This window comes from Beta vulgaris, chromosome 6 (assembly GCF_026745355.1).
Source record: "Beta vulgaris subsp. vulgaris cultivar EL10 chromosome 6, EL10.2, whole genome shotgun sequence".
NCBI lineage: Eukaryota > Viridiplantae > Streptophyta > Magnoliopsida > Caryophyllales > Amaranthaceae > Beta > Beta vulgaris.
In genome coordinates, this window is record NC_079207.1 from 37,945,504 (window position 1) to 37,955,852 (window position 10,349).

At 37.8% G+C, this 10,349-nt stretch overlaps 1 protein-coding gene across 1 annotated transcript; it reads left to right on the forward strand.

Moving 5' to 3' along the window:
- Window positions 1-431: 431 nt before the first annotated feature.
- LOC104896610 (uncharacterized) lies at window positions 432-6,235 on the forward strand. The gene is made up of 11 exons (XM_010683376.4): window positions 432-638; window positions 779-900; window positions 1,144-1,214; window positions 1,332-1,381; window positions 3,746-3,819; window positions 3,907-3,969; window positions 4,298-4,385; window positions 4,951-5,013; window positions 5,190-5,269; window positions 5,365-5,436; window positions 5,818-6,235. The coding sequence occupies exons 2-11, from the start codon at window positions 869-871 to the stop codon at window positions 5,897-5,899; spliced, it is 675 nt and encodes a 224-aa protein (XP_010681678.1). The 5' UTR covers window positions 432-638; window positions 779-868; the 3' UTR covers window positions 5,900-6,235.
- The last annotated feature ends 4,114 nt before the right edge of the window (window positions 6,236-10,349 follow it).

The following is a 10,349-nucleotide window of genomic DNA, read 5'->3' on the forward strand; positions in this document are numbered from 1 at the left end:
AAGAATTGAAATACGAACAGGTTTGTCGCAATCGCGTTGACCAATACGTTCTTCGAAACACCCCACGCCATCAATATCGTGCATTTAAACGCCTCCATGTTAAAGGATCTGTTTGTCACCAAGCGTCCCACTAGCATGAGGGAAACCTAATCATCTATGTCCTTCGGTACTACATCTCCTAAATCATCGTCAATCAATTTTAATTTAGCATATTGAATATGCAACTCATCTGCCATGATAGCATGAGCAGCGTGCCCACGAGGGGTTAAAATGGCCTATCTCTCAAGGGAGAACAAGAAACCGTATCTCTCGAAAGAGTTTTTCTTTAAAGATTAACTTATTCTCGATAATTTCCCTATTTTAAATGGGTGAAACGACCACCGTACCCCTGCACACTCCTAATTCCTAAACGTACAAAGGCTACAACGCAAATAGTACGAAATATCCCCTAATCGTTCGAACAGGACACCCAGAAAATAAAACGAATATTCGGACCACGGCATCTTTAACCGGAAAACAATTCCCCAAACTCCAAAGCAATAGAAGAGAGAGATAGAGAGAGCAGAGATCTCAGAGAAGAGAGATTTCACAAATTCGGCTAGGTTCCTGATCATCATTTTTTATGTTATTCGAAGCAGGTATGTTAATTTGCAGAAAATGCAGTGTTCTTCACTTTAGGTTTTCTGATTCGAAATTTCAAATTCAATTCGTTTTCGTTCAAAATTTCTACCATTCAAGAGTTTAGTAATATGATTGATTATTTCATTGAATTTCTTAGGATTTGTCGACGATTTCTGTGGAGCTTTTAGACCGCCGCCGCCGCCGCTACCTCGAATTTCTGTGTTTCATTTCGATTCTCCTCTAAAAAATGAAATTCTTGGAATACACTCGGTTAAATCGGTAATTCTTTTCGGATTTGTATTTTCTTCAGCATTTTAACTTTCTTTTTGGTGACTAAAGACTATAAATTATACGCTGAAAAACCTAGAAATTGCGTACACTTCGATTGATTTCAATAGTTGGGGGGATTTTTGCTGATAATGTCGTTTAGACTTGTTGTTTAGGTTAAATTTTGAATCAGAAGCTCTTCGTTGCTGGAGGTTTAGAATGCTAATTAGTTACTGTTTATTTTTTTCTTTGCAGAATAAACGATTTTTTGAGTCATCTAAATCTTGGTGAGCGTACGATTAAAGGATGTTTGGAGGCATATTCATGTAAGTACACTTCACCGCCTATTTCATATGATATTTGCGTGGTAAAGATTTATTGCACAGAGAATGTCTTGGTCATATTTTCATTGAACTTAGTAGCTGTTTTTTCTTGGTTAACAGGTAAACACACAAGCATAGACAAAAGGCTTTCGTTGAGTTTGGAACATGAGGTAATTTAACCATGTAACGCTGTCTGGTCGTATGCTCAGTGCACTGTCATTGTTTACTTGTAGTTTTAGAGTTTGGAAATGTGTATTGTTGACTAATGACCAAAGTGATCCTGGACTATCTGCTCGAATTCCAAATAAGTGAATCCATGTACTTAGAAATGAACAAAAAAAGGGATAGAAATTAGATGCCCCTGTCATCCTAAAGTAGTTTAAGTTTCCGCTTTTTGAAGCTCTCTACTGTTAGGCTATTTTTGGTCTTTGTGGTTGCTATTGTTTGTGTATATTTTTAGAGTTTGGTCTTTCTACTACCATTTAAGTTTTAGTCGGAAATTACTTCTTCTGTCTTTTTCTAATTGGAACGAATCTTATTTATGGATGTACGGTATTGATTGCAACATCACTTAATCTCGCTAAAAGTTCTCTCTCCTATAATGTGGGTCTCTATTTTTATCTCTTTCCTCTTCATATGACTTCATTATATTTTGTGCCATCCCATGATGCTGCAAGAGAATAAATATGGTGGAAGAATTTTTAATGTTTTCGTCTTATTAGGGAATTTTAAATTTCTTCATGAGAAGAAATATAGGTGTAAGTAAAAAATGTGGTTTCTTCCATACCCTTGAGGTGGTTTGGATGGTATTGGATTTGGGTTTTTGTCTGAATAACTTACGGCCTAATTGGAGAGCTGGGGAGTATTATTGAAGTCAAAGTATGTGCTTACAAAACGATGAAGAGCAGAAAGTGCATCAACTACTTGGAATAAGCAATGTGGATAGAAATTATTTTACCGCATAGAGAAACTATCATCTCAAAAATGTTTTATAAATTGCAACCTTTACTTGATACTTGACTACTTGGTAGAACTTAGATCTGTTGCTACTCTAGAATTCAGGATCGCTCATTTGTATCTCGTACTATGTTGATCCTTCTGTGCATTTTGCTTTATTTACCAATAAGATGAATAATATGAATGTCTTTTTTACTTTTTTGACCGGGCACATTCATACTTAGTGCTAATATAGTTTAATTTCTGAACTATGATCCTTTGCCCTCTTCTGATTCTCTTACTGCATTAGCAAGAGAAGTGCTAGTGTGCTCCTAGTATATGCCTCATTGGTTTTATTTTGACTTTCCCACAACTACCCTAGTAATTTCTTACAAGAATAATATAACATTTGTGCACACAAGATCTTTTCTAATTTAAGATCGCCCACTTTCTAAATCTTGGTATTTGTCCTTTTCATTTATTCTCTTCTATATTAGTGCTAATAAAGTCCCAATAATTTTTATTATTTAAATCTCTCCAATTATCCTTCATAGGTAATATTATATGTAACACTTAGGACTTCAAATATATGTTCAAGCGTCGCTCCAAGGATTAAATGTTTCAGATTTCTGGAAAGTGTTTAAAATAGGACATTTGTGCGAGGACATGACTATGTTTGACTTTGAGAGACATTTACATGTGCCTTTCATGTTACAGATACATGTGCAGCTGTACACACATGTTTGGTTGACTTGTTTGTTAGTTTGTGTTGAATTCCTTTCATCTCAAGCTCATTTGTATATTGAAGAATAAGTTTCTTTTCTTCAACCACACCCCCCCCCCCTCCTCATTTTTTTTTCTTTGTTCATATTTATTGAGGTGAAGGTAAAACATGAAGTGTCTGCTAAGGATTTCATAACCTTGCTGGAGTGTTCGAGTATTTATCATGTGTACTTAATGAAAGGAAGTGTCAAAGTAACGTATTATTTATCATGTGTACTTAAATGAAAGGAATTGTCAATGTAACATAAATATCAGTGAAGGACATGTAAAATGAATTATATAATGGTGCAGGTTTTCTGATCTCCACTGTCCGCTTCCACATCATTCTTACTACAGCCATGACTTTCTTTGTTTTAGCCCCTCTTTCTCCGCTACTTGAATCTCTCCTTTCTTTCTTCAAAATTAAGTGGAGCTCTTTCTCATCTGCGTCCTCATATTATTTCCTGGAAATGTATTCTTCTAAGATTTGTCTTGCAGTACTTTCCTTGCTCAAGTTAAGAGAAATTTTGTTGCTGTTATACACAGATTAAAGAAAAGAAGCAGCAGCCTTACTTTTGTTCCCTTATTTCTAATCATCACTCCTTATTCGGCCTTTTTAATGTTAAAATGTGTAATCGTATACCCATATTCTTCCTGAGTATTGTGGTCGGTAGCTGTAATATTGTGCTTGTGGATCCGGCTTGATCCATTCAAAGTATTTTGGTTTATCACATTTTTTTGTAGTATTGTGGTCTGTAGCTGAAATACTGTGCTTGTGGATCCGGCTTGATCCTTGTAAAAATAGTTAGTTGTATCATATTTTCCTACTTCTGCAGATACTTGATTATCTTGGAAGATCATCTGAAGCTGATTCCCCTTCACCTGCTGAAGATTTGATTAGCAGATCCAGGTTTCTAGTTTCTTCTGATTGATTTGGTTATTTTAATGGCTTGATATGCCTTTACAAGTCGTACTAATCAGATTGCTGTTCATTCAGCCGGAAGACACTGATTTATCTGATCCTTACTCTGTACCACATGTACCCAGATTATGACTTCAGGTAATTGGATGTATTGATGTTTAATGTAATTCAAGTTTTTAAAGAGGATTATGGGTAATGTCATCGTCAGCTTTATGGGCGACATGACAACCCGCATATAGTTCTCTTAACTGGCTTTGGGAGTGTTGTCAAGAGGTTTGACAGACGGTTCTGAAAACTGTCGCTCCTGGAGGAGCTGAGAGTTCAAGTCTCTCCATTTCCCACCATAAAAATACGGTTGCAAGTTCCAAGAGTGGTTTCCTCTTTTGTCGACATTTTTAATTGCATATGATTATAGTTATATGGTTTTGTATGTTGTGATATTGCCATTTTCTTTGCTGCCTAGCAGTGCAGTGAAGGCTCATCAGTTCTTCGTAGATGAAAGCTGGGACAGTTTCGAGCAGATATTTGATTCTTATATGAGAGAAGCATCAAAGGTATTTTTTCTTTGCTTTAGTGATAAAAGATTCTGACCCTCACTGCTGTTCTTTTTTGTTCTGATGAAACGTATTGATCTGGTCTACTTTGAACTAGTGGTCAAGAGTGCACCCCCCCCCCCCCCCCTCTCTCTCTTCTGGGGGTGTGGGTGGGGATGGGGGATAATTAAAGAAACTGTCCTTAATGTGGGTGGTTATTGGATGATGAATCAACTACTCATAAGTCATAACTTTGAAACAAGGGGGGGGGGGGGGTTGTGTTTTTGTAAAGCCAGATAGGGAGAACCTCGATACTTCTCTCATTTTACAGAGAAGACTCACTATTATTAGGGAAAGAAGGAAATATTTTGTAGAGTGTGAGCCTAGAGTTGCAGAGAGGTCTTTGCTCTCATTTCTTGCATTTTACATAGTGGGATGGTTGCTGAAACTTGACTGTATATTGTTTACTGGTTAAAGTTAGTGTAATATAATAATGAAACCATGACTTCTAAATGAGCTAGCTCTTCCACGTGTATGATTTTGATTGTTGAGTTCTTGTTGTTGATTGTGGCCTTTCTGTGTTTAGGTATGGATTGAAGCTAATGGTGGTACTTCCCTGCTTGAAGACTTGTTCAAGGCATTGGATGAAGTAAGTATGCTGCAATTATCATTTGTATTGTTAGAAAATGTTATGGAGGGGTTACCTTGAATTGTTTCCAGGTGGTCATTTGTGAAAGTTCTGTTTATTTACACATAAAATTAGAGTGAATGTTATAAGCTGTTTGATTATTTGACTAAAGATCATACAAATGTTATCTAATGCAGGTGGTAAGACTCTCTGATTGTGAGATTTACAGCTACAATCCTGACTGTAATGCAGACGCCTTTCTAGAAAGAGGAGCAATGTAAGATTGCATTGTTGAATATGTATCCTATAAATATCTGCTTCTCATCAGCTCATTATGACGATGGTGCTTACTGTATTATTTCTTTTCTGCAGATGGTCATTTAATTTCTTCTTCTACAATAGAAAGTTAAAGTGTGTTGTGAGCTTACGCTTCTGCTGTTTGAGGTATGTTTTCCAGGGTTTAGTTTCCAGAAATGAAAAGCATTTAGGAGCTTACCATAACTCTCTTGTGTCTATGATTCTGGAAACTACTAGGCAGTACTTAATGAACCATGCTATATAAAATCTCATAATTAAGTTATTTGTACCTTGAAAATATATTTGTTAGATCCCGAAATGCATCTTTTACTAAACATCAAAAAATGATAAGTTCACACAAGTCAAAGAAAGAATGACACATAAATATTTATCTTGTGTTTATAAGGTGTGTTTCTTTCCAGTGCTGAGTTCTGACCATGTGAGACTCTGAAAGCAAATTTTGTTTTACGTTTATAATTTCTGTCTCCTTTCTGTGCATTCTGACTCTGCAAGCGGTGTTTCTTGTAGCAACTTGGTGGTTGATGAATTTCTCACTGATGAGTTGGCTTTTGAGGAAGATGGAGAGATATTTGACAACATGGATATCTGAGAGCACTGTTGTTCATAGCGCCTTGATTTGTGTAACTATGTGATTGTAGGTCTGAATGTTTGTAGGAGTTTTTCCCTTGTATTTGTTTACTGTAACACTTACCATATCCTGTAAGTTAGTTAATGTGAAGTTGTTAGAAATTAGAATCGCTTCCCAACTCGGGATGCTATGATGTAAATATGCATCAGGCTGCATCCAGGCCTTAGGGCTTAGGACTTGAAATATTCAATCATGGATACCGTAAAAGTTCTGTTGCACTGTAATACTGTACCATTTGTGAACTCTTTGCCTTCTTTAGTTATGCTATGATGTTTGTGGATTTCAATTGTTTGGCAATGTACTGTGTCTGCGTCAGTGTGCATTGCTTGGCGGGGTTTCTGTACTACTACTATTGGTTTTTATTAGGTTACTAACTTTTATTTTTGGATTGTCGTTTATTAGTTTGTACACTTCTTTTTTCTATTTTTGGAATGGTTTCATCAATTCTTGATTATTATCTTTACCTTCTTGTTCTACTTTCTTGGTCCACAAAATTAATTTCAATACAATATGATAGTAAATTAATATTTTATAACTAGGTCTACTTTTATATTAAAATTAGACTGTCTCTTTTAATAATTTTTTGTTTTTCTTGAGCTTTTGTACGTTGTACTTGTTTCTTTGTTGTAAATCCACATCCTGCTCTTACTTTTTCAAAACCATTTTCTATCGAATGGTACACCCATAGAAAAGTGTTCTATACAATAATCACCCTTGTTTTTGGATAGATGCTTCATTTTTACTTGTAAATTTGCCAATCTTCACATAAACAAGTACTTTCTGTAGGCGACTAGGGTTTGAGTTTAGAGTCTAGGGCATCCTCTCCTTTGTCTTGATTTTCGATCCGATTAATCCCTCTTGGGATCAGAGTCAATCATATGGCTGACAAAATCATTAGAAAGTGCTCTAGTTTAAAAATTACAGTGGATGAGAATAATTTGGTGTCACTTGAGGATACCCCTGACGAACATAACACAAAGTTAATCGAATTTGCCATGGTGGGGAAAGTTAATGTGAGATATCTTACTTGGATGCATTAAAGCGAACCTTGAATCAGATATGGACAATATCGAAAGGCGCTTTATTCTGTCAAATTGAGAGTTGCTTGTTCATGGTGCAGTTCACATCATTAAGGGATAAATATAAAGTCTTGAATGGGCGCCAATGGACTTTTGATAATAACATTGTCATGTTGGAGGAGATCACAAGGGACGTCCAACCGTCCAATATTGCAACGACTCATTGCCCATTTTGGACGAGAATTTATAGTCTGCCTATGGACAGTAGGTCTGAGAGGACTGTTAGAACTATAGATTGCCGGAGGAATATGCGAGGTGCTAGACGTGTATTTCGATGGTGTTGGATGGGATAAATCAGCACGGGTGAGGATTACAATCTGTACTCGAAATGGTGACATTGCAATCCTCGAAATTAAGTATAAGAGGTTGCCTTCCTTCTGTTATATATGTGGGGGTGATTGGGCATATAGAACATGATTGTGAGTGTGCGGATGAGGAAGAAAAGGAGGTGGAGAAACAAATGGATTCGAGCCTCATCACCTCGTAGGGGAAGGTTGAAGTTGCAGGAGGAAACTAAGGCCTTCCTTAGTTGTGCCTGCCATATTGATTTCCAACCCCAGCCGGGTGATGGTGCGAAAGGTAGCTTGGATCTAACAATTTCGAATGTGAAGAAGGAGGGGGAGGGTTTGCTTAGTAGATTCAGCCACGAGGTATAGAGAGGTGTAACGAATGATATTTGGATGGAGGATGTTGGAGTGAAAGGTGAAAAGAGAATAATGTCGGATAACATGATACTGAATGATGATTGCCCTTTGCTTGATGGTGTGACTAATAAAGTGAAATGTGATACTCTCTCGAACCCTGACAATGGTTTCATAACTATTGAGGCGGAGGTTGGTGATGGCCAACCCTGCCCGGCATTATGAATCTTTTATGCTGGAACTATTGGGGCTTAGGCAACCCTAAGGTAGTTTGAATGGTCCAGAGATGGAGCAACTCTCTTAGCCTCTCGTTGGTCTTTGTTTCAGAGACCATGTTGAATAGTTTAGTTTCGGAAGATACTAAAAGGGTGCTTGATTTTGATGGTGCTGTGGGAGTTGATAGTGAAGGTACTTCCGACGGGCTTTGTTTGTACCGGAGAACTGATCTCATCACCTTTTCTCTTGTATCAATGTCAAGTCATCACATCTGTGGAGATGTTACGAAGGGAGATGATTTTCTTGGTTGTTCATTGGCGTGTATGGGTGGGGTTAATCATCTAAAAAACATAGAACTTGGGAGCTCTTGATGTCTCCTCAATCTACAAAGGTGCCGACTTCGTTTGGGGGTGACTTTAATGAAGTCTTGTGTACAAGTGAGTTAGAAGGGGTGTCGAATGTGGAGCGCATGAGTATGAATGAGTTTCGGGACGTGGTAGATATGATGCAGTTGAGGGATCTTGGGTATTCAGGCTCTTGGTATACTTGGGAGAGAGGGAGGAATCCCCGCACTAGAAAACGCGAACGAGTTGACTGATTTTTAGCTTCTACGAGTTGGGTTGATTTGTATCCTATGGCTGATGTCGAACATATCATTAGGTACAAGTCCGACCACACTCCTATTTTGGTGAGATTGAAAGGAAACGCTCTGAAGCAGAAAAAGAAAAATTTTCGTTAGTGTGGCTGTTAGATAAAGAGTGCCAAGGGAAAGTGTGTACCTTGTGGGAAGGTTCGACTGGGGCTGGGTGGAATGACCGCATAAAGATTTTTGCAAATGATTTGAAATGCTAGAGTTCGGATAAGTTTGGGGACCTAGCCAAGAAGATTGAGGAGGTTGAAAAATTGATTCAAAGAGCCTAACAAGGCTCGACTGCTGCTGATTGTGAAGTTGAAGCCTCTCATCAATCCAAGCTCGAGGATCTTCTTGACAAACGGGAAGCTTTTTGGTTCCTGCGCTCTAAAGTGAATAAAATAAAAGATGGTAATAGAAACACGATGTTTTTCCATTGCAAGGCCTCACAACAGAAAAACAATTTCATTAGAGGGCCTTTTGATGGCTCTGGCAACTGGCACGAGGAAGATGATGATTTAGAGGGTGTAGTGTCCGAGTATTTCTCTTCACTTTTTTCTTCCAGTTCACCGTCTAAAGATGCTAGGCAAGAAGTGCTTTATGATGTTTCCCCTGTTATCACCGAGTAGATGTATGTTGATTTGACTAGATGATGTACGAAAAAGGAGGTGTGGGATGCCCTGAGTCAAATGCAACCGTGCAAGGCCAAGGCCCTGGGGCCAGACGGTATGCATGTTGTTTTCTACCAGAACTTCTGGCACATTATGGATGATGACGTTATAGCTGTTGTCAATGGGATTATTCATGGTAAACCCCCACCAGACACCTTTAACAAGACTAATATTGTTCTTATTCTGAAGACGAAGTCTCCAACTATGGTTTATGAGTTCCGCGCTATCAGTTTGTGCAATGTTATTTACAAGATCGCTTCGAAGGTTCTTGCAAACTGACTGAAGCTGATTTTACAATTAGTGGTGTCTAAGAATCAGAGTGCTTTTGTATCTATCAAGTATATATATTACTGACAATGCTTTAATTGCACTTGAATAATTATTTCATACAATGAAGCATAGGTCTAGTGGAAAAAAGAGGAGTATTGCTATGAAACTTGATATGAGCAAGGCTTATGATCGAGTTGAATGATGTTTCCTAAGAGATTGGATGTTGATGTTGGGGTTTGCGGAGTATTGGGTGAGAATTGTTATTAGTTGTGTTTCTTCTATACGATACTCTTTTGTGGTTAACAGTGTTGTATGTGGTTCAGTCGTAGCCTCCTCCCAGGGGCTTAGACAGGGGGATCCAATCTCTTCATACCTTTTCATTCTTGATGCTGATGCTTTCTCTGCTCTTATTAGAAAAGCTACTGATGATAGGAGTCTCCATGGGTTGAAGGTGAGTAGAGGTGTCCTTGAAATTTCTCACCTCCTTTTTTGCTGATGAGAGTTTACTCTTTGCTAGAGCTGATTGACAGGAATGCAAAACAATAGTTGATATTCTCAACAAATATGAAGCTGCATCTGGTCAAAAAATTAATATTGATAAGTCCGAAGTTTTTTTAGTAAAGGGGTTAAATCTGTGTAGAAGGAGTTGACGGAGTTTCTTACTATGAAACATGTTGAAAAGCATAAAAAATAACTTGGCATCTCAACTATTGCATGTAGGTCTAAGAAGATTATTTTTTTTTGAGATTAGAGATCGTATCTAGAAAAAGCTTCGAGGGTGGAAGGAAAAGTTACTGTCTCGCGCTGGAAAAGAAGTGTTGTTGAAAGCTGTAATCCAAGCCATACCTACCTACATTATGGGCGTGTACAAGTTTACAGCATAAGTGGTACAAATAATTCACT

What these genes read in the sequence shown, in the direction of transcription:
- LOC104896610 (XM_010683376.4), top strand. Translation starts at nt 869, where the DNA reads ATGAAATTCTTGGAATACACTCGGTTAAATCG. An exon ending in TACCCAGATTATGACTTCAG is followed by an intron (nt 3,970 to 4,297) that starts GTAATTGGATGT and finishes GCTGCCTAGCAG; the next exon opens with TGCAGTGAAGGCTCATCAGT. An exon ending in ATATGAGAGAAGCATCAAAG is followed by an intron (nt 4,386 to 4,950) that starts GTATTTTTTCTT and finishes TTCTGTGTTTAG; the next exon opens with GTATGGATTGAAGCTAATGG.